The sequence below is a fragment of the Heteronotia binoei genome, chromosome 13 (assembly GCF_032191835.1).
Source record: "Heteronotia binoei isolate CCM8104 ecotype False Entrance Well chromosome 13, APGP_CSIRO_Hbin_v1, whole genome shotgun sequence".
Classification (NCBI taxonomy): domain Eukaryota; kingdom Metazoa; phylum Chordata; class Lepidosauria; order Squamata; family Gekkonidae; genus Heteronotia; species Heteronotia binoei.
Genome location: NC_083235.1, coordinates 72,373,755 through 72,390,641, shown reverse-complemented (window position 1 = coordinate 72,390,641; position 16,887 = coordinate 72,373,755). Strand labels below are relative to the sequence as shown.

Below are 16,887 nucleotides of genomic sequence, written 5' to 3'. Positions count from 1 at the left end.
ACCTGCGCCTCACTGTGCCAAGATCCATTCTTCACCACCTTATCTGGTGGATGTATTGAATCTCAGGGTGAGAGTGGACTTTGGTTGTCAGACACACCAGGGTCAGATCTACACAGATGCTTCCCTCATTGGATGGCCAGGGGGGGGGCACTCTGCAATTACATCTCTGCTCAGGGCACATGGTCTCCAGTGGATTCTCAGTTGCATATTAATCTTCTTGAACTCGGAGCAGTAAGAAGAGCTTTCTCTTTTTTTGCAGGTCAGTTGAGAGGCCACACACTGTTTCTGCATAGTGTTTCTGCATGTGGACAGCACAACGGTCAAAGCATACATAAATAGGGGGGCACAGCTTCTCTGCAGAGAAGCCACTTTGTTGTGGAATCGGGCAATTATCATGAGCAAAGTGTGGTCAGGAGTAAAGTCCAAATCCAGTCCAGGGTCAAGCCAGGGGATTCTAACCCAAGCCGAGTCAGGTGGTCAAATTGGGGGGGGGGGGTGTCTGGAGCTGAGAGGAATCTGAGGAATGTGATCAGGAGCACGACAGTCGGGGTGGAGGCAGGGTCATCACGGATACGACTTACTGCTTCCACAAGGATCCCAGCCCCAAGCAGGGGGCTAAATGGGCCTCTGACGATGTTCCAGTTAGTGCACAGTGACGCTTCTGTCAGGACTCAGTGACCATCTTCCTCGCAGGCATGTGTCCCTCTGATGGGTCGCTAAGTCTCAGCAGAGTCACTCCCTCAGCTGAGCTACCCATGGGGGTGAGTCTGGTGAGCTTTCCGCTTGCAGTTGTGCCTCCTCAACTCAGGTGGGGACCCAGCATGGCCATTGCTGTCACTCACAACACTATCCCCCCCTCAGGGTTCCCCCTGTCAGAAGGGCTATGCTTGTCAGGTGTAGAGGAATTGACATACCAGGTCCGGGGCATGGATGTCAGCAGGTTCCAAGGACTAGTCCTTGGGATTGTAACTTTCCCAGTAGACAAGGTACTGGAGGTCACCATGATGGTGCCGGGAGTCCAGGGTCTGGTGGACCTCGTATTCTTCCTCATCATCGACCAGCATCGGTAGCAGTGACAATGAGAGTGGTGGGTGAACAGGGTCAGGAGGTGTGGCTGGGACAAGAAGAGACCAATGGAAGAGGGTTGGCAGCAATTGGAGCTGGAAGGCTTCAGGGTTGATCTGTTCCCCTATCAGAACGGGTCCGGCAAAGCAAGTGTCCAACTTGCGAGACCGGTCAGGGCACTGTAGGTAGTGGGTGGAGAGCCAAACGCAATCCCCAAGTTTGAGCAGTGGGCCTTCCTGCCATTTGCAGTCAGCCAAAGTGGGGAAACAGTTTGAGGATCTTACTTGGTGCCTAGGGGGTTTGAATTATTTGGTATGGCTTAGCTATACCATTCTCCAATCCCAGAGGCTTATATGTGTTGGAATACTGCTAGATCAATTTTTTTCCAGATCTCTCTATTCCTATTGTGTGAAGCTATTGATGAAAAGAGGAGGGGGAGGAGGAAATTGGATTTATACCCCACCCTTCACTTGGGGATTCAGAGTGGTTTACAATCTCCTTTCTCTTCCCCTCCCCACAACAGACACCCTTTAAGATACATGGGGCTGAGAGAGCTCTTCCATAACTGCTCTTGATTGAACAGCTCTGACAGAGTTATGACTGACCCAAGACCATACCACCAGGTTTATGTGGAGGAGTGGGGAATCAAACCTGGTTCTCCCAGATTAGAGTGCACAACCACTACACCAACTGAAAGAGACCACATATTCATTGATTGCTATTACATAGTTTTATTAGTAAAGCTTTTGCCAACATTAATATGAACTTGGCCTCCTGTCAATACAGCAAAACTCATTCATGAGCAGATGCGGAATCTCTTTTTGAACAGAACAATGAAACTTCATTGGATGAATAGCATTAGAATGAATGTGATTTCTTTTGCTTAATACATGCTTAAAGCTTTGTAAGTAAATAGAACACATTATTGCACTCCATCCATCCCTCTATTGCTTGTGAGAATCTTACTGCTAGCTTTTTCCAGTGTCCTGAGGTTAAATTCTCATGTCTCATGTCTCATCCTCTACCCAGGAAAGCTGATGACTTTAGTGCCAGATGAATCATCTTGTGGCACAGCTGAGGGAAATTCCTGCTGAATAAAAAGTGTTAAGGAGTGATTTGGAATAGAAGAAGAAGATATTGGATTTATATCCCGCCCTCCACTCCAAAGAGTCTCAGAGCGGCTCACAATCTCCTTTACCTTCCTCCCCCAGAACAGACACCCTGTGAGGTGGGTGGGGCTGAGAGGGCTCTCACAGCAGCTGCCCTGTCAAGGACAGAGCCTCAGAGTGGCCTACAATCTCCTTTACCTTCCTCCCCCAGAACAGACGCCCTGTGAGGTGGATGGGCTGGAGAGGGCTCTCACAGCAGCTGCCCTTTCAAGGACAATCTCTGCCAGAGCTATGGCTGACCCAAGGCCATTCCAGCAGGTGCAAGTGGAGGAGTGGGGAATCAAACCCGGTTCTCCCAGATAAGAGTCCACACACTTAACCACTACACCAAACTGGCTCTCCAATGAATAGTTCATTGTTGACACTGCTCCTGACATGGTATAGGCACTGAGAGCCAGCCATTTCTCACTTTACATTTGCCCTAAGGTACTGCTTCTCTGAACATATCAAATTCATTCTGTGTTCCTTTTCAATGCCTGGAAGAAGGATTCTGTGTTTTTCAGAGTCACAGTTTATTCCTATTTTACAGTTTATGCCTATTTTTTTCATGTTCAACATTTTAAATTTAAGCACCCTTCAGACTGGACAAGAGGTGTTGTATACTCAGGTCATCTATGCCTAAAAGCAAAATGAAATTGGCCCAGATGCTGAAGATGTGTATTAGAGATTGGTGAAATTGCATGTCATGCTAATGATGTCGAATAAAATACATAAATAAAAATAAATTAATTGTACATGTGATGTGCAGTTGATCCACAGTGCGTATTGTACAGACTGGGTGAATAAGATGCATAAGAAAATGCCACCTTCCTGAGTTATGTACATACAAACTGATCTTCCAGTGATATTGGAATACTGTCAATTTCAGGTACAAAACAGGAATCAATTTCAGATTTAAGATGAACTTAGTTTTATTCAGAACGTCAGCTTTCGTGTGCATGCACACTTCTTCAGACGAGGAATGAGGTACAGTAAGCAGAGCCACATATAGCTGGTGGGGTTTGGAATGCCAAGTGGTGCAAAGTTAAAAACTAATAGCAGAATAGTAAAATTAACAAATTCAGAAAACCTTTGATCTGGGTTGCATTAGCGTGGGAAACCATAAAACAGTAACATGTCAGAATGTGAGGATGCCTGTTAATTATTCTATTCCCAATAAACCTGGGTCAAAAAAGAAGGCATTTCTTTCCCAGAAGTTTCAGGTACAGTCAGAAGAGGGTGCCATTGCCTTGATATAAGTCATACAAGAACATTTTTATATGTTTTTGCCGATGCCATAATTGGGGCTGAGGGGGTGTTTTCTGTTGATAATGATAAGAAATTATCAGCCAGTCATGACTGTAATCGATATATGCAAATTCAGATGGCCAACAATTGTGTATGCACAGTTACAGCACCCAAGATTTTAAACAAAAACGCTTGAGGGCTTTTGACTTCCTGAATCTTTTCTGGAGAGCCAGTTTGGTGTAGTGGTTAAGTGTGCGGACTCTTATCTGGGGGAACCGGGTTTGATTCCCCACTCCTCCACTTGCACCTGCTAGCATGGCCTTGGGTCAGCCACAGCTCAGGCAGAGGTTGTCCTTGAAAGGGCAGCTGCTGTGAGAGCCCTCTCCAGCCCCACCCACCTCACAGGGTGTCTGTTGTGGGCGAGGAAGGTAAAGGAGATTGTGAGCCGCCCTGAGACTCTTCAAAGTGGAGGGCGGGATATAAATCCAATATCTTCTTCTTTTAGAGGACCAAAATATTAAAGACAATTGATACATGCTATCCCTTGCATAGAAAGCTATGGGAAACAGGTACTAATAACCAGTATTTCCTCTAAGCTGAGTTAGCCTGAACTAGCTCACAGATTTTTAGCCTCCAGCTCTGTCTTAGCTCAGGAAAAATGGCCCTAGAGCACAATAATTTATGCAGTAGCTCACAACTTTAATGCCAGTAGCTCACAAAGTAGAATTTTTGTTCATAAGATTCTGCAGCTTAGAGGGAACATTGCTAATAACCTTTTTTCTAGTATCTGAAGCCACTGAGTTGGAATTCCTGTGTATTCATGTGAAACTTGGGCTCAGCAGAGACTGGGAATTGTCAACTTACTATACAAAGTAATCATTCCTCATTAGACCACTCACTGTGCTGTTCATTTTGCTTTACACAGTATACAATTGATTTTGTTTGGCCAATCTGTCCACTGGTCTATACTCCTTTAGGTGGGATACTTTGCTCTTTTGACTGGATCTTGGTTTTGGTTGTGCTTTGCTAGTAATGTGGCAAACCTGTTTCATAAGACCTTAAGAAGAGCCCTTCTGGGTCAGACCAATGGTCCATCTAGTCCAGCATTCTGTCTCACACAGTGGCCAAATATAAGAGGAGTCCCAGTAATAATATAGCCACAGACAAAAAGAACTGTTCCTATGCACTGAAATCACAAATTATTTTCTATAAATCCTATAGTTACTTCTTCATTAATTCCTGTTTCCAAAAATTCACAAATATACAACTTCAGTGAATGTTGTAACAGTAACACCTTACCTAGAAGGATTACACGGTACATATGGCCAAAGCCACAATGGTAACAACATTTCTTATGAGTCCAGGTTGATGCTCATAAAGTCCATGAAGTCCATACTTGGGTGGGGTTTTTGCATAATTAGTTGTTTTTCTTAGCTAATTATTATGATTTACTATTTTTCATATTAATGACCATTTTCGCACACAGCTTACCTCGCGTCACAATCCTGTTCCCTCCGCAGCGTCTGGTCGGATTTCCCACCATCTGCACCGAAGTTACAGGAAGTGCCGCAGCTTTTGCGTAGCAAACGTAAACCGCTAAAACCCAGATTACGTTTGCTACACAAAAGCCACAGCACTTCCTGTAACTCCGGTGCAGATGGTGGGAAATCCGACAGACGCTGCGGAGGGAACAGGATTGTGACTGCGAGGTAAGCTGTGTGCAAAAACGGTTTATATGTTGTACTCCACCCTGAGCCCTTTGTAGGAAAGGATGGAATAGAAATTAGCTAAACAAACAAACAAAAATAAATAAACTATAGGATTTATATAAAATAATTTGTGGTTACAGTGCATAGGAATGGTTCTTTTTGTCTGTCACACAATGGCCAACCAGTTCTCTGGAAGGTGAACTACAGGTCATAGAGGCCAAGGCCTTTCCCTGGTGGTGCTTCCTGGCGCTGGGATTCAGAGGCTCAGTGCTCTGAATACAGAAGTTCCCCTCAGTCAGCATGGCTGGTAACCACTGATAGACTTACTCTCCATGAATCTATCTAGTCTGCCTTTAAAGCGGTTTATTCCTGCAGCCATCACTACATCCTCTGGCAGCAAATTCCACATTTTAATCCCTCTCTCTGTAAAGTAATATTTCCTTTTGTCCATCCTGAACATACCGCCCCTCAGTTTCATTGGGTGATCCCAAGTTCCAGTTGACAATTTCTCTTTGTCAACTCTGTCTATCCCATTAGTAATTTTATAAACCTCTATCATGTCCCCCTTTAGTCATTTCTCTTCTAAATCGAAAAGTCCCAGGCCAGGGGTGGCCAAACTTGCTTAATGTAAGAGCCACATAGAATATAGGTCAAAAATTTGAGAGCTGCAAGACATGAACATCAGATGGAGGGAGGGAGGAAGGAAGGAAGGAAGGAAGGAAGGAAGGAAGGAAGGAAGGAAGGAAGGAAGGAAGGAAGGAAGGAAGGAAGGAAGGAAGGAAGGAAGGAAGGAAGGAAGGAAGGAATATAAATGGGGAGGGCAGATGGAAAGAAAGCAACTCTAAATGCATTCTCCAAGCCACTAGCTGGCTTGGCTTGGATTTAAAGAGAGAAAAGCCTTCTCCATGCTGGCCAACAGGCAGTGGGGGCTTCAAGAGCCACACCATATGTGTGAAAGAGCCACATGTGGTCCCTGAGCCTCAGTTTGGCCCCCTCTGTCCCAGACTCTTCAGCCTTTTCTCATGTCAGAGAAGGCGCTCCAATTCCCTAATCATCTTGATTGCTCTCCTCTACTTCTTCCAGCTCTGCAATGCCCTTTTTGGGATATGGTGACCAGAACTGTACACAGTATTTCAAATGAAGCTGCACCATAGATCTCTATTGGGGCATTTCAGTATCACCCATTTTATTCTCAATCCTTTCCTAATAATCCCTAACAGAATTTGCCTTTTTCACCCTTACAGCACACTGGGTTGACACTTTCATTGAGCTATCCACTACAGCCCCAAGATCTTTTCCCCTATCAGTCTCAGGCAAGTTCATATCTCATTAGTCTATACTTGAAGCTGGAATCTTTTTGTCCCAATGTGCATCACCTTACACTTACCAACACTGAACTTCATTTGCCACATTGTCACACACTCACCCAGTTGGTGGAGGTCCTCTTGAAGCTCTTCACAGTCAGCCTTGGTTTTCACAATCCTGAATAATTTTGTGTCATAGGCAAATTTGTTAGATCAGTACAATTTAGAGCAGTACCTCAGTGGAACAAGTTTCCTAGGGAGTGGTGGACTCTCCTTCTTTGGAGGTTTTTAAACAGAGGCTAGATGGTCATCTGGCAGCCATACTAATTCCGTGGACTTAGGCAGGTCATGAGACGGAGGGCAGGAAGGGTAGTTTCAGTGCTTAGTTCTCATGGCCCCTTCATACACGTTTAGGGATATGATGATTGCCACTTTAAGATCAGGAAGCAATTTTCTCTAGACCAGTTTGGCCAGGGATCTTGGAGGTTTCTTGCCATCTTCCGGGCATGGAACAGGGGTCACTGAGGATGCATGTGTATGGGGGAGGTATTTGTGAAGCTCCTGGGCGGTTGGGCCTAGATGACCCTGAAGGTCCCTTCCAACTCTATGATGTGATGAGACCTGGTCACTACACTACTCAATCCCAGTTCCAGATCATTGATGAATATTCAGAAACTTGACTAGTTTGTTAGCCTTTAAGGTGCTGCAAGACTCATTTTATTTGGATACTGCAGACATATTATACTTAGTTTATAGGGTTTCCAAGTCCTCTTCATCCCCCAGTGGGGGACATTCGTGCACGCGCTGCATGCCAAAATGACGTCACCAGGAAGTGACATCATCAAAATGGTGGCGCCCGTGCGGGGCCACTCTAGGCATTTCCAGGAAAACTCTATGGTTTTCCTGGCAGCTCTAGCCATTTGGGAGGTTAAAACTCTATGGTACCTACTGCACCATAGAGTTTTACCTCCCAAATGGCTAGAGCGTCTGGAAAAACCATAGAGTTTCCCTGAAAATGCCTAGAGCGGCCCCACACGAGTGCTGCCATTTTGATGACATCACTTTTGGGTGATGTCATCGCGCCAGCAATGCAGGGGGAGGTTCCCCTTGCCAGCCCAATGTGAGATTCTCCGCCCGGACCGAGAGGTTGGCAGCCCTATTAGTTTATGTCTCATATACTGCTTTGGAAACTTTTTTTTTTAAAATTCAGAGAAACATTCTAAGATAACAGTGTTTGTATATATAACCATGTTCAATTATTTTTACTCTGCATGTCAGAAATGGGAAGATTTCAAAGCCCAATGGTATCCAGACTGAGTGTCTGTTATCAAAGCTGCCTCCATAATATGCACAATTGGTCCATTGGAGTTTTGCAGTCCTATATTATGTCTCTTCACTCAAACATCAGTCTCACTGATTTCAGTAGGACTTAACTCTCAAGATGTGTAATACAGGATAGCAGCCAAGTTTCATGCAACCATCTGAGGTACTTTAAAGTATTTTTGACAATGCATTTGGCTTCATTGGGAAGTATACAGAAGAACACAGATCTCTTCAGACACAAGCTGGGAGACTGCCAGCCTTGCATCTCTAATTCTGAAATTTCCCTGAAGTGTCGATCAAAAAAAAAAAATCTCTACAGTGAAGCCATATAGATATAGGGGGGATTTTTCTACAACCTGCAAGCATATTGTGACAGGGCGACCATGTTATTTATCACCCAGCTAAAATGATCACCCTGTTCTTTCAGTTGTCAAAATTTCCCTTCAGAAAATTGACAGGAGACACAGTTAAAGATTTAAACAACTTTTGGTTTATTTGAACAGACTGGCAGGGAAGGGAATCAATGTGTACATAGGGTTTGGGATTAGGAATATGTAGGCAGAGAGTTAAAAAACTAAACACAGAACTGCCTGTGAGATTGCTGACTTTACAAGAGATGGTTTTACACTTAAAGTTGTTTAACTTCACTGAAGTTTTAGTCAGTGCTTAGTCTTAGTTATAATGCTTAGTCTTAAATAGGTTGCTTGGCACAGATGTCCTTTTTGCTTTACACTTGATAAGTATACAGTTTTGAGAGTGTACTCCCTTTGATTAAGACTAAGGTCTTCCTTCTAGACCCCTTTTCTCTGGCAAGACCGTTATTATCTCCTCTTTAAGATAAATAACCTGGGACTTTGGCATCCTTTGCCAAATCCTGATCTTCCAGACTGACAGTCTTCTCCATCTTCCCATCAAGGTGCTTAAATTGTGTTGAAAGCTTCCAGCTTACATGCTGTTGCGTGGTTTGTTGCCAATTGTATGAATTACTGTTTTCTGATCTGATTGAAATATCTGTTTTTATTATGTTATTTAACTTTTAATGTGGTTCATCTTAATGTTATTTTAGTGTTGCAAGCCACCCTGAGCCCACTTGCAAGATAGGGTGAGGTGTAAATTGAAAAATTAAATTAAATTTAAAAATTCTTCCACTGGACAGTAAGCTTAATACTGGAGAACTAAAATTCCCTCTCAATATGTGATTCTTTGTTTTACACACAGAGAGACTGTTTGTACTTTTGGGAAAAGTCTACCACAAGAGTCTGTCATATATTCCAAGCCACTCCACACTGGCTCTGACACAGACTTTTCTTTATTAGGCTTTTCTCACATGAGAGAGTGTCTCAAAGCAACCACTCTCTCATCCATCCACTCTGCAGCTCCTCTTCTCTCCAACTGCTTTCTCCAACTGCCAAACTGACCCCCTTTCCTGACAGCTGCAGTTCCCTAATCAGAAACCTTTTTCGCACACAGCTTACCTTGCAGTCACAATCCTGTTCCCTCCGCAGCGTCTGTCGGATTTCCCACTGTCTGCACCGGAGTTACAGGAAGTGCCGCGGCTTTTGCGTAGCAAACATAAACTGGGTTTTAGCGGTTTACGTTTGCTATGCAAAAGCTGTGGCACTTCCTGTAACTTCGGCGCAGATGGTGGGAAATCTGACCAGACGCTGCGGAGGGAACAGGATTGTGACTGGGAGGTGAGCTGTGTGCGAAAACGGTCATAGTGAGTTCCATTAGCTGTCACTCATATGCACTGCCTCTAAGCATACCTATGTCTGTGGTCTGTCACACATGTCAAAGGGGGAGTTGTTAGAGCATGGAAACTGTGACATAAACAAATAACCAAATCAGGAACTTGGGAAATGTCTTGAGAAAAACCAGGTTATTAAAAAGGATGGGTTCTCAGGAATCTTCCCCCACCTCTTTCCTTCCCATGGGAGAATGCAGTTCCCTACGTTTGCTCAGTCCTGCTCTTTCTCTTACCTCTCATTGAAGGAAAAAATGTGCGTGTGGGGAATGCTGCCTGAGTGCAGAAATATCTAAATATGGGACTGCACTGGTGAGGGTTGTGATAGCTTGTAGTCAGAACTCTATAGCCAGCAGCTACTAAAAGTGTAATTCCATGGAGATATTAATGCAAACATTCATAATGATACAAGCCAAAAGATCATATGAAATAATGGAATTCTTGAAGTGGCTTCCTGAGGTGGCAGCCTACCAACTCAACAATTCAAATGCATGTGGCAATTCTTACAAATGATCAAATATACCACACAGAAACAAAAATTTCCCTGTGATTGCCTTATCACTTATATTACACCTTAGGTATGGGTACAGTCCTCGCTACTTCTCTGCTAAGTCGTGTCTGGAGAAAAGGAGCAACAGAGGAACCAACTCCACCAAGGGTGCCAAGTTACCCACCGCAGTGAGCAATCTCCTGCATTCACACTCTGGGCTCCTGCAGTCTGCTGTTTGATGAAACGGTGGAAGGATAAAGGGATTACATGACACTATGAAGTTATTTCAGGTTGCATTAACTGGAAGTGATGTCCAGGTGTCACAGGCTGTTCTAGGAATTTCCCAAATCTGTATGGTAAAAACCATAGAGAAATTTGTGAAATTCCTAAAGCTGCACTGACACTGTATTTTTTTCTAGGTATGTTACCAGAAATGCTGGGGATCTTCTCTTTTTATGGAGAATGTAGTGGAGACAGGCCCTGATAGAGCTCTTATGGTGTGGAGACCTAGTGTATGCCAGTAATAACTCTAGAAAGAGAGATTTTGAAATGACTGAACAAATTTAATTAAGAAAAGAATTTTATTTTTTAAAAGAAGAAGACTGCAGATTTATACCCCGCCCTTTTCTCTGACTCAGAGACTCAGAGTGGCTCACAATCTCCTTTATCTTTCTCCCCCACAACAGACACCCTGTGAGGTGGGTGGGGCTGGAGAGGGCTCTCACAGCAGCTGCCCTTTCAAGGACAACTCCTGCCAGAGCTATGTCTGACCCAAGGCCATGCTAGCAGCTGCAAGTGGAGGAGTGGGGAATCAAACCTGGTTCTCCCAGATAAGAGTCTGCACAGTTAACCACTACACCAAACTGGCTCTCAGAATAATATATTTAAAACACACAGAGAGAGAATTAAACCAACACACACACACAAGAATACCAGAAAATAGCAGACAGGGAGAAAATTGGTGGGGAGAAAATAATAGCTACTTGTCCTGGTGAGTTGAAGTCTATGAAGAAGAGCAGCAGAATGACCAGCATCCAATTGGGGAGAGTACCCAAATGAATCTGGGGGCACAAGTCTGAAGGTGCCAAGACAGACACACTGAGCATGTCCAGAGTGTGTCCTTGAGTAGGCAACAACATAACATCATGGCACAGGTGGTCAAGATGTTCCTTGGAACCATGGCTGGCCTGCCCACTAGGCAAATTAGGCATTTGCCTATTGCGCTGGCAGGGTGGGGGTGCTGAATTTAGCCCTCACCCCTCCCCATGCCCTAGACAAATCCCTAGTTTGCTTCCTCTTTTGCCCGCCTGCCTTCTTCTCCTCCATCCACCTGCCCCTTCCTCTGTCCATCCACTCATCTGCCTTCCCCTCCTCCTTTGCCCACCCACCCCTTTCCCTCCTCCATCGCTTGCCCACCCGCCTCTTCCCAGTCATTTGCCCACCTGCCCTAGCTCGCCAACCCACCCGCCTACCTCATCCCCTTTGCTTGTCTGCCTGCCTCTTCCCCAACCTTCTCCCCCCTTCCTTCCTGGATCGCATGGGATGGAAGGGGGGGAGGAAACAGTGGCGGTGGCAGCAGCTCTTTCGGTGGTTCATCCTTCCCATTGCTGCTGCCCCCTCACCCCACACTGATAGCAATCGCGCCAGAGGGCCAGCATAGGAGCTGCGAGCCTCTGGTGCTGTTTCACCCACCAATAACTGATCGTGGGGGGGGGCTTTAAATAGCCTGGGAAGCATGGCTGTTCCACCACCGCTTCCCAGACATTGCAATAGTGGGGAAGGGAGGGAGGAGGGGGCTGGGGAAGAACCCACACAGCCCTCAAGCTGCCAGGGACCGCCGTCGCTTGTCTGCCGTGGGGTGCGGTGCTGCAGGGCGGTGGACAGTGAGTTTGCCTTGGGCGCCATGTGCCCTGGGGCCAGCCCTGCTTGGAACAATGTAATATTGGATTACGAAGTTGTGAGATTACATCTGCAAGGGCAATCAAGGCAATCAAAGGGTTTCAGGAAACATAGAAGATGTGTTGGTGGTGACTAATGGGTGCTGATAGCCCACTGCAGGAAAGATGAGGGGAGAAGAATTGAGAATGGTTAGGGCGATTAGATTACTTGGGTGGAGGCTGTAGGGCAATTAAGTTTGGAAGATGGAGGAAGGGAAATCAGGAATTGGAATTTAAGATATTAACAAGAAACACTGATAGATCATTGATACAATCAGAGGTGTTATTGACAAAGATAAGAGGTTGGGGGAGAAGACAGAAACTCGAGGGGAAAGTCTCTTTGTAGTCAATACAGTGCTGGAAAGATGATTCGATTTAGCTAGGTGTTTGATTACTCTCGAACCTGGGGCCACGCCTTAGCCAGAGACAATGCAATTGATGCATAATCTGACTTGCTCAATGCTTGCATGTTCTGGACCTTTAGGACATAGCATTTGTAGAGCTGGAGCTGCTTTTCCAGTTGCTGCCAAACTCCATTTTGTGTGCCAAGCTGGGCAGAGGGTGACCCAGAGTCCAACCGTGTCACGGATGCCATGTGCTATTAAGGCATGCAGCTTGTCGGTCCCTACATAGGCATGTGAGTGAGCAGAGCATATAGGTGGAATAACAATTGTGCAACAGGCAGTGATATCACAGCATCATGCAATGCCAGTTTCCAGAGCATCTGCCTCTCCAGCACCCCTGGAGGCTGCCAATGAGGGTTGGAACCCTAATCTCAGCCATAAAATAAAAATATGTGACAAAAAGAGAATATAGAAAACCAAGAGTAATGTACCGCAGTGTGAATGTAGCCACTAGTAAAATGGGCATCTATAGTATCCGGCTAGGCGTAGAGGAAATTTTTATTACTTGTCTGCTCCTCTCAATTTCTGATCAGGTGCTGGTGTGGTAAAATGCAGCTCACCATTTGTTGGAATAGCACACATGATAAGCTTACCAACTGGCTCTATATTGCATACTGTGATATTACCACTTGGTATATGACGATCTGTCTGCTTTCTCATTCTTCAGGTTCCTCCTAGCAACATAACCTTTTCCGTTAAGCCTTTACTTTTATCCTTCACTGAAACTAAGCCTAAGAGTATAACTTTGTTATGTTATGTAAGGGTCTTGTCTCGTGTCCCCTCTAAACTGAGTTAATGTGAGCTAGCTCACAGTTTTTTAGCCTCTGGCTCAAACATTTTTGTCTTAGCTCAGGAAGGATGGCCCCAGAGCAAACCAATCATGCAGTAGCTCACGACTTTAATGCCAGTAGGTCATGAAGCAGAATTTTTGCTCACAAGACTCCACAGTTTAGAGGGAGTATTGGTCTTGTCAAGTAGACATGCACTAAGCTGTTGAAACTTAGATCATCAGGAGCAGGGTGGGGAATTACAATTAGGACCACAGCACTTAGAGAGAGTAGATTTGAGCCTTCCCCTCAATTTTCCTACTCCCCTCAATTTGTCTACTCTGAGGAGCACCTATTAGGAAAAGTGATGGGCTACATATAAGCTTCCTCATGGGGGCAAATAATGGATATTTAACAAATTCTCTGCTTACGACCTGGGTTCGATCCCAGCGGAAGCTGGGTTCAGGTAGCTGGCTCAGGGTTGACTCAGCCTTCCATCCTTCTGAGGTCAGTAAAAATGAGTACCCAGCTTGCTGGGGATAAAGCGTAGGTGACTGGGGAAGGCAACAGCAAACCACCCCGTAAAAAGTCTGCCATGAAAACGTTGTGATGCAACATCACCCCAGAGTCGGAAACGACTGGTGCTTGCACAGGGGACTATATATATATATAATTTTGCACCTGGCTCAAGCCATTATCTTCTGTTTTCAACAGAGAATGATGACATCCAATGACTGGAGATACTCAAGAACCCAGAAATAACAAAATGCTGATTTATTAGGGCCATCTGTATGGAAAACTAGTACAAGAAGGATTGGCGATAAATTCAAGCTAGAAGCTAACAACGGTTCAGTTGTGTGTATTTGAATTCATATTTCTCAAGGCAGAGAACCCACTACTAAGAGAATATGGCTCCCCATAAAAATGTACAAGTGAAGCATCCTGACCAGGTCAAGCTGATGGTCACCCTTCTAGCCTAGGATCCATTCCAGATGCTTTCAAGAAAGCACATAACAATACGCAGCTCTTCTACTAGCCCCTTCTTGTGCTGTCCTGCACCAGGCAGTCTAAGAGCATCACCCGCAGGGAAAGCATACTGCAGTCTAGAGTTAGAGATATTTTTTTATTCTCCCCAAACCGAGTGCCTCTTTTTTAGTTAGCCACAGAAGAGATGGTGTCAAAAATACAATCATTGCTGAACAGGTAGCCCAATGGGACTCAGTTTATAAGGATGAAATAGCATTTTAATGTGTTCTGATGCTCTTATTTTTATTTTATTCAGTTATTGTTTGCTGCCAGTGCCTGATTATTGATTGATTATTTTAATAGCATTGTAATGCTTCTGTCACCATGGACATGGTGAAATGGAGAAATGGCTAAGAAATAAATTAATGAAATGAAATTGTAGCAAAATTAGTGGCATGAGCTCCATCTCCAGCCTCTTCCTTTCCTCCAGCTTTAATTCCTTTCTGTGTTAGAATATATTTTAGCACATCAAATTCTTCTCCATGGCTGCCGTATGCTTCCTGCTATTTGTATGGGTTTCCAACTTAGTAAAATGTAAGTAATTCAGCGATTGCATAGGATCAGAACTGTATAGATAAAGATAAAGCCCCATCTTTCACAGCAAAGGGAGGGGGGAAATACAGCAGGCTTGTACTTCAGGTTTCTTTTATGAGATACAACATTTGAAAAGGTTAGAAAAGCACAGATAATATGTAGTCGAGCACAGACCAACTTGACAGGTAATGCACACTTTTTGGCACAATGCAAAGATGCCACAGACAGTGGTTATCTCATTGTGAACAAAACCCGCACAAGGCCACATGCATGCAAACAGTCAATGAGATATTAGAAGCAAAACTACAGATCGTCTGGGAGGAGAAATATTCACACAAGCACATAATCTATGCACAGACTTGCTGTTCAGTGGAGACCAAATCACTCTTCCTCCCTCATAATGTTCAGTCACTCACAAGTGCAAATGAGCAACACGTGTCCCAGGATTTAAATGTTTCTGTTGGCACTTCTTTTTTAAAAAATTAAAAATGTCTTATTTAAGCAAATATCAACATAACACTTCTGACCTCTTGCCTTCAGTGCGCATTATATATGCCTTGGTGATGCTAGCTGTGTTGCCATAGATGATTGTCTGTGAGACATCCACCTTGACTAACCTGGATCCATAGCTGGGGTGTAACTTAGCTCTTCACATTTCTTTCAGTCTCTACATTAGCACTAGGTATGGTTATGGAAAACAGGACAAAAATTCTCAGGTGCGAAAGGTGTCTCATTTCTTGGGCAACTCAAAGCTGAATACATGAAAAGGCTCGAATTTGTGGCTTTGGGCCCCTTGAGCAGAAATGACACAGTCATGACAAGTTAAAAAGTTTTGCTAATGGCTCCAGAGCCCCAAAATGACAGAATATCACAACACTGATACAATGGATGCAACCTGCTAGAGTTTTCAAAAGACTTGCAGTCACCGTCCTTACATAGTTCAACAGATGGTACAGCTGTTTGCTTTGTTCATGGGGGGTCTCAGTGGTGGCTCCTCAGGAAATGTCTGCCTCCTTCTGTGCAGGGCAGGGCTCAGCCGGCTGGACAAGTTGGCTTGCTGGAGTAGCTCTCTGAAGACCTCCGTCACATTCTCATTCTCTTTAGCTGATGCTTCCAGGAAACTACTGTTCCAGTCAAGCTCCACCAAGGAAAGAGCATTCTCAGGTAAGACCTGTCTAAGCCCTCCTGCTTCTGCCTTATTGCCCACCACCACAATGGGTGGGAATTTATCCTCTTTCAACTCAAGGATCTCATTATGCAAAATCTTTACATATTCAAAGGATTCGGCATCATCCACAGCATAGATCAAAGCGAAGGCATCACTGTTCTGGATTGAAAGTTTACGCATTGCTGGGAAGGAGTAACTACCGCTGGTGTCCAGGATATCAACTTTGATGGTAGCACCACTCACCTCATACTCCTTGGTGTGCAACTCTTCTACAGTCCGCTGATGCTTTGGCTCAAAGGTATCCATTAGGAAGCGGTGGATCAGGGCTGTCTTGCCCACCCCAGCTGCACCCAGGAAGACCAGACGTATTTGGCTCTTCTCTTTCACTGCCAAAGACATGATTCTGTAGCTTTGCACCTGTGCAGAGGGCAAGTGAAGGCAGAAGATTAAAATCCCAAATACCTGTGGAGACTGTGCACCTGGCCTTGAGGTTCAGTGCCTGAGAATCAAGTATCTTTCCACTGTACTTCTCCAAGTTCACCTCCACACTTGTTCTGCAACTTCTCCCTGCTGAAATGCGGCTCTGTACAGTCGTTCGTCTTTTCTTCCCATTTATTTATGCTCCCACTTGTCTCTCTTACACACACACAAAATTAGTTTCCACTGCCTCCTCCAGTTTCTGCTGTGGGGAATGTTGGAGGAGTGTGGGGAGTGCAGGAGACAGACAGATACTCTAGGCCAATCAGCTGAGCCCTGTCCTTGAAATCCATCCCCAGCCCCTGGAGAGACAGAGAGAAACTAGCACAAATCACACACAGCTCACGCCATGACTGATTGCTCAAGGCAGCTTTGTGCCTCTCAGCTGCTGTGCGCATGAAAGCCCTAGCCTTTTGCCCTCTTGGGAGGTTAACTTGCATGTTGTTCTTGCATTTCCTCGAAGGGTCAGCGATGGCCTTCCTGCTCTCCTTTGTTGGCAAATTGTCTCTCTCTCGGCTTGACTTCGCGAACGAAGATTTAAGA

General features: G+C 44.8%; 1 protein-coding gene across 1 annotated transcript; it reads right to left on the bottom strand.

Annotated features, from left to right (window-relative positions):
- Positions 1 to 14,793: 14,793 nt before the first annotated feature.
- On the bottom strand, positions 14,794 to 16,602 carry LOC132581407 (GTP-binding protein Rhes-like). Its single transcript, XM_060252641.1, has 2 exons — positions 16,409 to 16,602; positions 14,794 to 16,284 (listed from the first exon to the last, which is right to left on the bottom strand). The coding sequence occupies exon 2, from the start codon at positions 16,264 to 16,266 to the stop codon at positions 15,640 to 15,642; it is 627 nt and encodes a 208-aa protein (XP_060108624.1). The 5' UTR covers positions 16,267 to 16,284; positions 16,409 to 16,602; the 3' UTR covers positions 14,794 to 15,639.
- Between the last annotated feature and the right edge of the window lie 285 nt (positions 16,603 to 16,887).

Excerpts from the sequence above, each read along its gene's own strand:
- LOC132581407 (XM_060252641.1), bottom strand. The coding sequence starts at position 16,266 with ATGTCTTTGGCAGTGAAAGAGAAGAGCCAAATACGTCTGGTCTTCCTG.